This window comes from Buteo buteo, chromosome 6 (genome assembly GCF_964188355.1).
Source record: "Buteo buteo chromosome 6, bButBut1.hap1.1, whole genome shotgun sequence".
Taxonomy (NCBI): domain Eukaryota; kingdom Metazoa; phylum Chordata; class Aves; order Accipitriformes; family Accipitridae; genus Buteo; species Buteo buteo.
Genome location: NC_134176.1, coordinates 49,945,984 through 49,960,656, shown reverse-complemented (window position 1 = coordinate 49,960,656; position 14,673 = coordinate 49,945,984). Strand labels below are relative to the sequence as shown.

Genomic DNA, 14,673 nt, shown 5'->3' with positions numbered 1-14,673 from the left:
AAAATTTAAGTTTATTGAGCGAAAAAACCACAACAACACATAAAAAGAAGGGGAAAATATTGGGAAGGAGGAAGTAAAAGAGGTTTTATAGGCAGAACCTAGCATGAGTAAGCTTTCCATATTCAATTTTTACTATCAGTAAATATATATATATATGTTCTCTTTCAGTGCCTGTATTTCCGTGGATTATTGAGATCTCTCTCTCAGTGCTAAGAAACCAAAATGCAACCAAACATAAAAGTAAAATTAAGTAGTCTAGTTTTATTAGCCAAGTCCAGTAAAGTACTGAAAGTACAGAAAAGGGAAAAGAATTCCAAGGGCCTGTTTAAGTGCATCCTTTTACGCTCTTAAAGTAGCCCTGTCAATGTTAATTGGCCATTAACATCATGTAACATCAAGGTTCTTTTTCAGTATTGTCAGTTACGTTTTAAGGTCTTTTTAACAATTTGAGAATGCTACTTTTTCAGTGAAGACTAAAGTGTGTATTATAAAGACATCTGTATATTATTATTTCTTCTTTAATATTTGATCTTTTTGAAGATAGCAATCCCAGATAGGTCTTGAAGAGGCATCTTTAATAAAGTGTAGATTGTGTAGTAACATCTGAATGAAATACCAAGCAATATGATGGGTGAAAATAATGTTGTGAACCTGATAAAATGGTTACTATTTTTTTCCCCCCTATCATTAGTTCTAGATGAAAAAAACTGCTCAGATCCTGGTGGCCCACTCAATGGCTACAGAAGAGTAGTAGAAGACACTGGGCTCTTGAACGGACGCTATGCAAAAAATGGCACAGTCATTGCTTTCTTTTGTAACAACTCGTATGTTCTTAGTGGGAATGAACAGAGGACCTGCCAAGATGATGGAGAATGGTCAGGGAAGCAGCCAATCTGCATAAAAGGTAGTTTACAGTCTTTTTTACCACAATTCACAAAAGCTGCTATGGTTTTACTGGATTTTGTTTTATATAATTTACACTCACCAAACAATCATTTTTGCTAAGAATAAACCATCTGACTGACACCTGATACTGAGATTGGTAGTTTGCCAGCTCTGCTGGCTGCTAAACTCATCCAGAGAAGATGCCAGTGATTCCAGAAGATGTTTCCATGTTTAGACATGGAAAGGAATGTTCCCTAAGACCGTTATTACCTTCATTCTAGGATCAAACCCATGTAAGATCAAAATGAAAGAAGATCAGGAAGGAATTGAAATAGAAGGAAATAATTGTCTTATCAGAGTTGCTGTCGTAGGGCTCAGATCTTCCTTCACAATCCTTTTAAGTCAATGGGACCAGTCATGAGTGCAAAAGGCCAAGCCTGTAGATTGCAGCCTTGAAGGTTTGGTTCAGAAAACCGCTTGAGGACATGCCTAAACTATCGGTATTCATCAAAACACTGAGACACATCTTTAAATACTTCACTAGAAAGGGAATTATGCTCTTGAACTAGAGCTACTCTAAGCGTGTCTGAAAGCCTGAATGAATGAATGAATGAATTTGGGCTGGGGAACTGCCAAATTCATTTTCCCAAAGCAATTGTTTGACACATATTTTAATGGATTATTTTTTTTTAACTAAAGTAATGATAATATAAGGAAATATGTCTAGCCCCTGGGGAATATGTTTTATTCTGTTACTTTAGATGGAAATACTCTCTCCCTGAAGCGTGTAATCATCTGTGGAAAGCATCTTTATTGATGATAGTCATTTGTGGAAAGCATCTTTACTGATGTTAACTTTGATAGTGACATAAAGGTTAACATATACAGTAATCACAAAGAGCTAGATATTGTTAAATCCCACAGAACACAAGTGCTGAGGCATACAGATAAAATCCATCCTGCAAGATTCCTTTTCTTCTACTGTGTGCAGCAGGAAGGAGATCCTGGTGGACTTATTTGAACTGATAAACCTGAATATTTTATCCTGCTCTTAAATAAACTGAATGTGCAAAATTAGAAACCCTGAATCTCCTTTCTGTTATTTTGTGCATATTCAGGTAACTCTGAGGTGTTCCTTTGAATCAGACTCTGCAGCTCCTTCCAATGGGTGCAGATCTGGTGATCTGTTGGGAAGTATTTTTCCAAGGCTTTAGGTTTTAGGGCCTGTCTTTTTTTTAATGCACATAACTTACTGCCTCTTAATCCAGTCCACTAGAGCTAGGGAGAGGAAAGTATGGAAATGTCTATGAACCCTAACACTTGAGCTGTGAATGTGGAAAAGTACTGTGCAACATTGTATTTTTTCTAGCCTGCAGAGAGCCAAAGATCTCTGACCTGGTGAGACAGAAAGTGCTTCCAATGCAGGTTCAGTCAAGGTGAGAATGCAATATCTCAACTACAGTTTAAAGAAAAAATGTGATTGCTTTTCCCCTCCTCTCCTTTCCACCCTGTCTGTTTAGCCTGCCTGAGCAGCCATTCCTACAACTCCACTGATAACCAAGCAATGAGAGCTGCTGGGAGGGGAGGTCTGATTAAGGACAGGTTTGCAAGCTGCTGGAGGCAGCCGGGAAGAAATGCACAGATTTTGCGATGTGCAAACTACTGGATGATGCCAGAATTAGGCTTGCAAGCTTGTGACAGGCTATGAGAACAGTCTGAGAACAGTTCCTCGGGGCTAATGATATGTCTTAAAATATGAATATATGCCATCTTAGTGGCACTAAGAAATGAGTGGGGAGAGCACAAGGAGAGAAGGGGGTATAGCAATGTAATCTGCTCCCATTAAGTTTCATCATCCAAAGCAATATAGCACAATCAATATAAAGTTGGGTTGGGGGTAGGCGTGGGGGAGCAGAGGAAGTAGAGTAGGAGGGGAGGAAGGAATGAAAGAACAGACCCTGTCTGGGTTTACTCTTCTGCTGATTTCTTGAAATAAACCCAATCTGAATTAGTTATGCTGCAATGTTCAGGTTCATTTTTGTCCAAGTAGTAATTTCTCATTTCAGTTTTTTTTTTTTGCAGTACACGATTCATTTATTTTTAGATGCAGTGCAAGAACTGTCCTCATCTTTGGTCTTAAGAACAGCCATACCAGGTCAGAATAAAGGTCCAGCTCAAGCCATATCCTGTCTCTGGCAATGGCCAGTAGCAGATGCCTAGAGAAGACTTTAGAAACAAGGCAAGCACGTACTTCCCAAATACTGTCCCACTCTCCAGCTCTGTGACGTATAATTGTAGAGATGGCCCTGAGAAGCCATCAGGAGGCTTTAGTAGCCATCAGGGGATTTTTCTTGCTTTGCTTTTGAACACAGGTGTTTTTATGCTAAATGTTTCAGATATTAACACCAGCTGTGGGAGAGCGCATACATGCCCCCACCTCCATAGCATCATGATGGCATCTCATGTTTGTGGACTGTTTTCATCCCTTCAAGTAGGGTCTCCATTTCATAGATTAATAGTGAGGCAAAGTGTGGATTATGCACTGTTGCAAGGTCACATGTGAGTAGGGAATGGGACCCTGGCAGTCTAAGCATGACCACAGCAGCTCTCATCTTTCTTCCAAAATACAAGAAACTTGCCATTGCTCTTGTTCTTAATAACTTTAGTTTCCTTGAGTGCTGTTACATATCGCCTCACAGATTCTATATGATGGAGGCGGTCTGTGTCTCTCTGTGATCAAAAATGGAATTACCATGTGCAAAAACATTCTTAAGGCTTTTCTGGATGCAGGCAGTACCAGAAATCTCAAGGGAAATTAATTTCCTGCTGAATTTTTCAGATGTAAATAGTTTTTTCTGTAGATATGTGCCTTTAAGCATTAGGGCAAGGGACACATTCTAAGTGATGAAGATTTAAGTATGACTGTAGTCAAGCTTATGGTCCATATCTAGGCTGGTGCATAAATTTATTTTTTTAATTATGTGCCATGTTTCAGCTAATCAGTACAATTTCTAAATGGAAGCTTAGTGATTATTGCAATTATGAAATCTCTGTGGTAAGGCAATTATCTGTTAATTGCTAAATCAAGCAACTTTATCAACATAATTTAATCTGAATCGATTCCTAATACCGCCTATTAAAATATTCACTAGAGAAAAGATGTGCCTAACTCCTCTCTAGTGAGAATTAATTAAGGCAATGCCAACTTCCAATGTAATTTCTTTATTTAAAAACATAGTATCTCAGTCCTTTTGTGAATGGCAAAAATTGTTCCACATTCAGAGGCAACTGCTTTCAATCCAGAAACTGTAAAATGAAAAAAAAGAGGCACAAATAGAAAATTTATAAACATATGTGTATTTATATATGTGTACATATATATGTAAATAAAATAGTTGGGATATAAATGGTAGTATTGCTAAACTATGTTGAAATGAAATTTTTGCCTTATTCTTTCACAAGCAAACTTCATATGCTTTTAAATACTTAACACAGCTGGTCATAAAGCTATGGTAATGATTGCTTTTGTAATATTATTATTATTACTACCTTGTGTTCTTTGTGCCTTGAAACAGGGAAACACCTTTGCATCAACTTTACTCATCTGCATTCAGCAAGCAAAAACTTGAAATCTATCCAACCAAGAAGCCAGCACTGCCATTTGGAGACCTGCCCCCAGGGTACCAGCATCTGCACACTCAGCTGCAATATGAGTGCATTTCTCCTTTCTACCGCCGCCTGGGTAGCAGCAGGAGGACTTGTCTGAAGACAGGAAAATGGAGTGGGAGAGCCCCTGTGTGTATTCCAAGTGAGTCTCCAAGGCAAAAAACAATGCATACATCTCTGGGTGGATGGGGGAACAGGATGTGCATTCATCTTAGGTAATTAGGGAGTCCCACCAGTGTAGATTGGCTATGCTTCCAGCTGGGAGATAGGAGCAGCTTGGAGGATATATGGCTCTTTTTATCCACCAGTAGAACTTGTGCAGTTGATGATAAAGGGATCAAGCTTTCAGCACTGTAATTTGCCATCAGTTTTTCGACTCTTTTATTGAGCAAAAAGTGTAGTAAGTTTCTCTCCTGATTTGAAAATGTTTTCCTACTATCACTTCATGTTTTCCTGTATTATTTACTGCAAACACGATTTTTCTTTCATCTCTATACTTTGGCACACAGCTGACAAAAACATCAAAGTTTAAGCCATAGAATGGAGAGTATGCATTTTAAAGAAGCTCTTCCTTTAACATAACCTGCTAAGGAAGGGTTCACATCGCAAACTCTAAGTCCAGACAAAATCTTATCCAGAGCTAGTGCACTGTCATGGTTTAAGCCCAGCCTGCGCCTAAGCACCACACGGCCACTCACTCACTCCTCCCCCTGCCCTGGTGGGATGGGAGGGAGAATCGGAAGAAAAAAATAAGACCTCATGGGTTGAGATAAGGACAGTTTAATAGGACAAGACAAGGAGAGAAGAAACAGGAATAACAATAATATTATTAAAAGAATATATAAAGCGAGCGATGCACAATGCAATTGCTCACCACCCGGAACCCAATGCTTAGCCCATTCCTGAACCGAGATCCCTCCTCCCCCTCCCCAGCCAACTCCCCAGTTCTATACTGAGCATGACATCATATGGTATGGAATATCCCCTTGGCTAGTTCGGGTCAGCTGTCCTGGCTGTGCCCCCTCCCAGCTTCTTGTGAAAATTAACTCTACCCCAGCCAAACCCAGGACATGCACAGAGTAAGTAAGGGTAGGAACATCACAAGATTTGGTACAACCCACTACTGACATCAGGCAAACTGTCAAAAGTAGATCCTACCATCAAGCAAATTTTTAGAGTTCTTGTTTGTGGTTTTGCTTTGAGATCATCTCATGTATTGAAAAGTATTGCATTCAATCCTTTTCACTATGGGCATGCACACACTACATCCAGGGAAAAAAGAAGTCCTAAGAGAGACTAAAAAAGGTGACCACATGATGTAACTATTTCAGCTGAAGTAAACCTTTCCTAATATGGATTTTACCCCAGGTCTGAGCGTGGGTAATATTGTCCTAGAACAGGGCAGAGCTTTTTCTTTTCCCCACGATGGCTGTTGATTTAGTTGCATTTGCTTCAAGGTTCTTGTTGCAAGACAAGTTGGTTCTCATAGGCATGAACTCATCTGTGCTAAGGTCAGTTCTAGGAGCGGACCTCACAATTACTCTGTGACTGCCTAGGGTGAGTTTAAGTGCACTGTTGGCTTTATGGTGTTTTATTATAAGCAAGAATCAGGGGTGTTCCTTCCATTTCTTTATGTATTCACCTCATTATAGTGCAGCTTGATAAGGTTGTCATGAAAATTCACCTGCCCAAGTGCTAAATCCACATTCCTACTTCAGCCAGAAATTCAGATAATAATGGAAAAATGGAAAGGTTTTTTTTAAAATGCTATATAAAGTGCTCTAACATTACGATTTTGCAGGTTGGAGACTCAGGTTAATTAGAAAGCTGTCCCTCATGCTAACCATTGCAGTTTGGTTTCATTTGGCACATCCTAAGCAGGAATCAAGAGTGATATTCAGATTCTTTGGTGGGAAAAGGCATTACCTCATTCTTGATTCATGTTTCCTCAGTCTGTGGAAAAGCCGAAAATATCACCCTTCAGAAGACCATGACCTCTACCAGGTGGCCCTGGCAAGCGGCAATCTATCGGATGGCCAATGGGGTGAAGGAGAACAGTCTCCGGAAAGGGGCCTGGATCCTCATCTGCAGCGGGGCCCTGGTGAACGAGCGCACCGTGGTGGTGGCAGCTCACTGCGTCACTGACCTGGGCAAGACCATCGTGCTCAAGACAGCAGAGCTCAAGGTGGTTCTGGGGAAATTCTACAGAGACGATGACAGGGATGAAAAGACCATCCAGAACCTGCGGGTGAGTAAGTCTGCTGGGAGTGGAAAATGATGAGCACAGACAGATGCTGATCACATCCATCCTGTTTGGGGAGAAAAAAGGTTATCCTTTGAGCAATATATTGTTTTACACATTGGTCTTTGAAATGCATAGCTAGAGACTCAACTGACAGAACTGTCACAGCACAAGGAGGGCACATGCTGTAGTTCATTAAATTCACCTGACACGGTCCAACTCATATGTTCACCCACTAACGCAGATCACTAAGAAAATGGCTCAGGTTCCATGAGCCATAATGTCTTGAGTGGTATTGCCAGAAAAAAAGTAGAGGAGATGCCAGCTACTGTCAAAAGTGATTACCATAATTTATGAGGGAAACACTTGTGCTCTAGATCCTGGTTTGACGCCATGAGCACATTTCACATCTCAGCCCCAAGGCTGTACAGCTCTAAACTCAGAAGAAGTTTATGTCTGACTCCAGCTCCAAAAACAGAACCTCAGGCTCACCAGAGTGGTTTGGTTTTTTTCAAGTAGAATTAGAAAGTCTGCAGTCAAAATGAGGAGAAATACAGCAATTTTAGCCATGTGTCTCTTTTTCTAGAGTGGGGGGTTATGTGAGTTAATGAATGGATTTTATCCAAGAGAACATACTTAATTTGATATTCCCCCCCCCTTTTTTTTTAGTTTCTTTCTCTAATTCTAGCTTTCTCAGACTTTTTGTGTAAGGAAATACATTATTTTTTACAGTACCCTTATAGGAATTCTATCTGTTCCTGTAGTGTTTCATCAAGGTAACTAGCAGTAAAGGTTTGGCCCCAACATTATGTAATGAATTGCTAGTATCCTTTTTTGGTGGGAAGGTGCTTGAATGTCAATAAGAAGATAACAGTTGAATTCAAAGCCTCCTCCCTTTCAAATTCTACAGGCTGAAGATGACATGGCAGGTAAAATCTTTTCAGTAAACAGTGGTAAAACTTGAATTGCACATTAACTCCCCATTTTGCTGAAAATGTCCTTGACTGCTTTTCATTAGGAAGTGTTTCATGCAATAAAAACTGTCCTGAAACCCAAGCCAAAAAAAAAAAAGTCAGAAGATGCTTGATCTCTCTGTGTGTTTCTCGTTTGAGTGAGCGCTATGGTGAAAGAACAGTTTGGGAGTGGAGGGTAGAGGAGAAGTGTGCAAAATAAACTAACATGTATTATAGTAGTATGGAAAGAGCGCTGCTAACTTGCCATTGACGTTAACTCTACAATTCTTCCTACTCTGTTTCCTCCCCAGATTTCTGCCATCATAGTGCATCCCAATTATGACCCTATATTACTTGATTCTGACATAGCCATCATAAAACTCTTGGACAAAGCCAGAATCAGCAGTCGTGTTCAACCCATTTGCTTGTCGTCTTCTCATGACTTGACTTCATCCACAGAGGATTTAAAAATAATGGTAACTGGCTGGAAGGTACTAGCTGACATTAAAGATCCCGGATACAAGAATGACACAATCCGCATGGGAGCTGTTCGGATGGTGGATTCACTGTTGTGTGAGCAACAGTATGAGGATAATGGGATACAAGTCAGCATCACTGACAGCATGTTCTGTGCCAAACAAGATGACACAGCCTTTTCTAATATCTGCCCTGCTGAGACTGGTGGGATTGCAGCCATAACTTTGCCAGGAAAAGCATCTCCTGAGCTAAGGTGGCACCTGATGGGATTAGTGAGTTGGGGTTATGATAAAACTTGCAGCCTACAGCTCTACAGTGGCTACACCAAAGCTCTTCCCTTCAAAGACTGGATTGAGAAGAACCTGAAATAAAAAGCTGTGTCTGGAAATGGCATTTTATAACTATCATAATATCTCTCTCAGTCTCTGCTGCTTTAGGCTTCTCATCCCAGTGAAGAGCCACGTCTGGGATAAGGTTAAAGCAGACAGCCTGGTAATTTGTCCTAGGATCACATGTTCCATCAGGCTACTCTGACTTAACCCATGACAGAGGGTCTTAGTGCATGAGAAGTTTTGCCATATTTTGCCCGTCTTCCCTGGTGGGAGGATGACGCTCTGCTCCTGAGTCTGACATACACAAACAGGACAGCAAATTCTGACTGAAATTAATCTCTAGTGTGGAGTCCCTTAGAGATATCAACAGCGAGCCTCTCCCAAAGATCCGTGGGACTGAGTGGACTAGGAGGCTGGAAGGAGTAGCCTGAATTCGTTATGATGGATGAGCTTGTTACGGTTATGTGCTGTCTGTATTGCCATAGTACAATGTAATCTTTTTCCCTCCCAAGTACTTTACACATTTAAATAAACCATGGTTTGTTTTTTTAACCTACATACCCATGTCTGACTTTATATTTAGATTCCTTGTTGCTTCATCTGTGTCACACTCTAGGGATTCTCTACTGCCACAAGGGCGTGTGGCTGTTTTGCATGTGACTCTCACTTGGGAGTCTTCAGGCACACTGAAAGGCAGAATTAGCACAAAATTCAATTACTGCATAAATAACAAGATATTTTTTTTCTTAGTACATCCAGTGCTGCTATTGTTGTACATGAACCATTGCAATAAAAGGCACAGGGGAGTTCTGTCCCACCTTTTACTCTGAACAGATAAAAACCTGAAACATACTTTTAAAAACATTTTTCCATGTGGATTGTTTTGAAGATCTATGAAAAACTCAGGAAAACTTCTGGTTTCTATCAGTTCATGTACTTCTGTGGCAGCACAACTCCTCTATAGCTCTTCAGGGTGAAGAATAATGTCCAGGTCTCACACTTAGCATAGGCTTTTCTTGACTGGACTGTTTGACATCAAAGTGTAAGATTCTCCTATTAAGCACGTTGTCCAGCGGAGAGACTTTGGTCTCCTCATGGTCCTTAATCACTGCTCTTTCAGTAAACCATTCTCTATTCAGTTGCAGCTAAAAACTAGAGATGAGCCCTAGAAAAAGTTGGGAAGGAGGGACAGGGTAATGTCTCCCATCAGTAACGACTCCTGGATAAGTAAGTCATCTATGCCACCCTGGAATCTGTAACGCCTCCAAATTATTACAGTGCCCCAACCAGCTCACAGCAATAGATGAATGTGAAGGCTGGGGATCTGATGAAAGGATTTAGTACTCTCACCGAGAAGGACTCAAATCCTGAAGTCGTGTTCTGCCTAGCCTCCTATTGCACGGCTACAATTTGTACAATTTGTAAGCCAATGGGTCTGATTTCAGCTCTGGTTTTCTGATGCTGTGAAATCTTGTTAAGAGTTTCTTAGCATTCAGTAGTTTCCACCTACTTTTGAATCTGAAAATTGCTGCTAAAAGGGCAGTTAGTATTGGAGCTCGTTCCGTGTAATTTATTTTTTGCTTTCCTGGGCAGAAAGACTTGTTGTATTATGTTTTTGCACTTTTCTTATTTTCACTGGCAATAGGACCAGGGGATGTTGCTTGAATCAAAAAGTTTAAGGGCTACAACCAAAGTATATTGCTTCCTTTATCTTGTTTGTCTGTCTTCTTCTGCCAGGAGATTATGCTTGGCTGACAAACTACACGGCAACAACAGCAACAAAAATTCTGAATTAAATGTGAAAAGCGAGACGTTTCATTCCTCTGCTGGGAGGGGCGCGTGCCAGTGAACATGCGGTCCTCCCCTGCGGACAGAAGGGGTTAGAGGAAATTAGGTGACAGTTTTGGAGAAGGGCAAACTTGCAGAAAGTCAGCATGTGTTTCTTCCTAACACTATTGACAAAGAATGAAATGAGAAAGGGATAGAATTGTTTATTGGAACCTGACTTGCCCAGTCAGAGCTCTTCCATGATTACATTAAGTGAAAGTCTCTACACCCTAATGGTAAGAGAAATGATCTTCTAAAACAGAAATCATGAAGGTCTGTGAGCTGGTTCTTTTCTCAGTTATGACGGTGTGACTGCATTGCTCTCCACAGCATTATTTTTTCTCCACTGCTACAACTGAGAGAGAAGCAGCAGCCCTAAATGGTTTTTCTCCCTCTAGGATTTGTCCAGTAGAGAAGTAGGCAGTCCACACAGATCTGCAAAAGTTTGTGTTAATTCTAGCTTTAGCCCTCACTCTTCTCCTTTTTCTAAAGATCAGCCATGCCCAGTATTTACTCCTCCTCAGTGTTGAATCCCATCCCCATTTGGCTTCAAACCACTCGCAGATCTGGCAAGGAAGAGCTAGCTGAACGTTTCTGGGCTTGGGCAGCAACAATATAGCTCTTCACTGGCTGTGTATCACGCAGAAGTATATTCTTGAAGAGAAACTTGACAGAATTCATGGAACTGCAATCACAGGAGGAGGTTGCTACAGCTGTGCGTGCACAGCAGAATTCACCCCCCCTTCTTTTTACGGTCATGATGCTCTTCAAAGAAAACAGAAGCAAGAAAACAGCCAGCCTTCTCTCGACCCCAGGATTTTAGCATAGTCCTTTATAGAAAGAGGCATTAGCTGCAGCATTTGGTTCTACTTCTGGACCTCAATGATGTTTGAATCCTAGATTCAATTCTGGCTAATATCTAAATGCAAACATAATGTTTTGTTTCTATTGTTATAGGATAAATGTATTGACAAGTATGGGTGGGCAGTCATGTCAACATATCCAAGCACCTGCACCATGCTTAGTACTTGTAGGAATTACAAATCAGCTTGTCCATGCCGTCTGGCAGGCTGACCCACAGTAGTTCCACACTTACAGCCTGAGCAGCACAGGGGTTAACATCTAACACCAATAATGAGGAAAAATAGAGGATGAATGTTTGAAAAAACCAGCCTGTGAGCTGGAATCACTAATCCCTTTGATAGCTAGGGCCTATTTTTTAAGATGCAAAACTATTTCAAACATCTCTTTCTAAACAGGTGAGGATCTATGCCATCTGTTGGAGAAAGGGTGTGAAATAGCACAGCATGGATAGCAACACATCTTCCCTCGGAGGAAGAGAGCTGTGCATTCTGGAAAGGCCACAAAGATACTGCTATGAAAAAAAGAGAGCAAAAGAGTCCCTGCATTCTTACTCACTCCAGTGGATTTATACTTTTAGTTTTGAATGTTTCGGGGGCTGGGTGTGCATTAAATTACTTCCAAAAGCCGGAGTGCTTAGCCGAAAAATAGCACTGTAAGGAAATGGACATACTGAAGTACACGCTCTTCTCGGGCACGCCTTCAGTGATTCCAACGCAATTGCCCTGGTAACTTGTTTCCCTTGAAAACCTAAGTCCACGGTAAGATTACGAGACAAAAATGTGCATTTGATTAGGACCAGGGAAGGCACACGAGGCCGCACCCTGCGATTTTTAAGGGTGGGTTCCGGCATCGGCTGGGTCGCAGGACAGGCGTCCTGGAGGAGCGGGAGCGATGGGCAGGGTCGGGCAGCCCTCGGGTGGCTGCGCATCCCCCGCAGCTCCGTAGGGCGGCAGGGAGCTCCCCGCGCGGCTGCCGCCTTTCTGGGCCTCCTCCTCGGCGCGGAGGGAACGGGCTCCGGCGGAAACGTTTGTTCCCTGCGGAACGGGACGCGGGGTTGGTGGCCGCGGGTGGGAAGAGGGCCCCGAGGCCGGCAGGCAGACCCTCGGCGGGGGGAACCCGAAGGCGCGCGGCCGCGCCTCGACGCCGCCCCAGCGTCCCGCTCCCGCCGCCGGACGACGACCTCCTGCCCTACCCGCGCTGCAGACGTGGCCCGGCTGCAGCCGGCGGGCCAGGCAGCGGCGTCGCCAGGGGTCTGGAACCTTCCAGCACCGACCGCGCCGCCGGGGCCCGCCACCGGCGCGGTGAGGGGTCGCCGGTCCGCCCCCACCACCGCCCCGCTCTCCTGCGAGCTGACCCGCTGCCGGCGCCCGCCCGACCTCCCCGGCTCCGCCGAGGGCTTCGCCCGCGGCCCGGCCGTGCCCTCCCGCCCGCCGGGGCGGGGCGGGGCGGAGCGGCGCGGCGCGCTGTGGCGGCGGCGGCGGCGGCGGCGGGCGGTGCAGGTAGGGACGCGGCGCGGAGCGGGCCCCGGCGGCGGCGGGCGGTGCGGGCGGGGAGGCGCCGCGCCCACCCCGCCTGGCCGGCGGCCTTCAGCCGGGGCGGCGGCGGCTGAGGCGAGCCGGGCCCGGCGCGCCCAGGCCGGGCTGAGCGCTGCGGAGAGGCCGCTGCTGCCGCCGCCGCCGCCGGGCTCTGGCGGCCCCGGCCGGGGTCCCGCCGCCCCGGCAGGTGGGGCCTCCGCCGCCGCGCCGCCCCCGCCTCCCCGGCAGGGGGCAGCACCGCCCCGCGCCGCCGGCGGGCCGGGTCCCCGAGTCCCTGAGGGCGGGCGGCCCCGCTCCGCCGCTCCGCCGCGGCCTTTCGGTCCCCGGGCCGCCCCGCTCTGGCGAAGGGCGAGCTCCCTGCTGGCCGGGCCCAGCAGCCTGGGGAGGCGGCCGCGGCGGGGCAGGTGCCGCGGCGTGAGGCGCGGTGCCCCTCGGCCGGGCGGGCTGCGGGGCTCTGCTCCCGCCGGAGAGCCGGCCCGCTCGCCGGGGGACGTGAGGGGCAGGAGGCGGCGGCCGGCCGGACACCCACGGCGGGCTACGGGTGGTGGTGGTGGTGGGGGGGTGATTCGCTCGGTTCCTCTCGGTGCCGGCCGGCTCCCCGGAGTCCCGGCGGGTCCTGTCGGTGCCGGAGGGCCGGGCCTGCCCCGGGGAGGCGGTGGCGGACCGCGGCGAGCAGGGCAGGTCGTGGTCGGCGGCGCCCGGCCCTCCCCCTGCGAGGGGCTCGCCGCCGCCGCCGCCCCCTTCCCCCCCCCACCAAGGAGCGGTCGGGGGGATTTATAGGAGTAACAACGGCTCGTGATGTCAGCCCGTGCCTAAAATAGAGAGGGATAGACTGCAAATCCACGGCTCGAGGGCTAAAGCCTTCCAATCCAGCCGCGCCGATGTGAAGCCCCCCCCCCCCCCGCCCCCCCGCCTCCCCACACGCACACACGGACACGGACACAGACGCGCCCGCAGCCCGCGGCGAGGGGAGGCCGCCGGCCGTCGCAGCCCCGGGCGCCCGCGTCTCCTCGGCCGCTGCGGGGCCGGTCCCCGGGGCACGGAGAAGCCCCTCGCTGGGGCGGCGAAGGGGGGGGGAGAGAGGCGAGGAGCGGAGCCGGCGGACCCTCGGCCCTGCGGAGCCCCCGGGATTTACAAGGAATCGCGTGCTCCTTCCCAGGCGGGAGCGAGGGCTCGTCCCGAAAAGCCAGCCCCCCCCCCCCCCCTCCTTCGCGCCCTGCTGTCCAAAATAATCCCTTGGAGTCTTGCGAAGACAGGGGGGCTTTCGGGACCATGGCATCGACAGAAGGGTGAGGGGGACCGTCTCTGGGGAGCGGGAGGAGCGGGAGGGTGGAGGGGGTCCGGCGTGAGCGCTTTGGGTCACCGGTTTCCAGGCGTCTGCTTCGTGGTTAATCCTCGCCGTTATCCCGACGGGATAATTGGGGAGCGGGAGGAAACGGGAAGGAGGCGAGCCCCGTTCAGGAGAGGGCGAGAGAGCGGGGGGAAGAGGAATTTCAAATATGAGCCACTGGAAAGGTTTTGGTCTTCCTCCCATCACTGCTTTATTTAACCCCCGTCAGACAGATCAAGCTTAAACCGCTTGCCTGAAAGAAGAGTCCAAGTGAGTGGTTAACTCGGAGGCGGAGGGGGGAGCAGCCTCCTAAATATAATAACAATAATAATCAATAGTTCAAAAAGAATCGAGGAGCTGTCCCCCCACCCGCCCCTTAAAAAGGCAACAAACAAATCCAACTTCTTGAGGAGTTTTGCAATTTTGCAGTTTTGCGCCAAGTGCGTTACAGTGCTAGCAGGAGAAATGCTGGGAAGGGCGAAGGGTTATACAAGAGGCTTTAAAGAAAAGCAAGCACAGTTCAGCCCTGGTAGCGTCCCTTGGAAGGAAACCTTTCTCCCTA

General features: G+C 46.6%; 2 protein-coding genes across 6 annotated transcripts in view; both read left to right on the top strand.

Moving 5' to 3' along the window:
• PAMR1 (peptidase domain containing associated with muscle regeneration 1) overlaps positions 1-9,100 on the top strand; it is a 58,335-nt gene extending 49,235 nt beyond the window's left edge. For all 3 annotated transcript variants that reach the window (XM_075030929.1, XM_075030928.1, XM_075030930.1), the window contains 5 exons: positions 692-904; positions 2,255-2,321; positions 4,461-4,693; positions 6,504-6,799; positions 8,058-9,100. In XM_075030929.1, the coding sequence (XP_074887030.1) occupies positions 692-904; positions 2,255-2,321; positions 4,461-4,693; positions 6,504-6,799; positions 8,058-8,594 (1,346 nt within the window). In that variant the 3' untranslated portion in view covers positions 8,595-9,100. The remainder of the gene's footprint in view (positions 1-691; positions 905-2,254; positions 2,322-4,460; positions 4,694-6,503; positions 6,800-8,057) is intronic.
• A 3,598-nt stretch (positions 9,101-12,698) lies between these two features.
• SLC1A2 (solute carrier family 1 member 2) overlaps positions 12,699-14,673 on the top strand; it is a 101,706-nt gene continuing 99,731 nt past the window's right edge. For 2 of the 3 annotated variants that reach the window (XR_012650810.1, XM_075030926.1), the window contains exon 1: positions 13,724-14,070. Coding sequence is in view for 1 of the 3 variants with exons in the window: in XM_075030926.1 (XP_074887027.1) it covers positions 14,054-14,070 (17 nt within the window). In the remaining 2 variants the exon portion in view is untranslated. Of the gene's footprint in view, positions 12,746-13,723; positions 14,071-14,673 lie in introns of those variants that run through there. The other variant, XM_075030927.1, reaches the window with a different exon arrangement.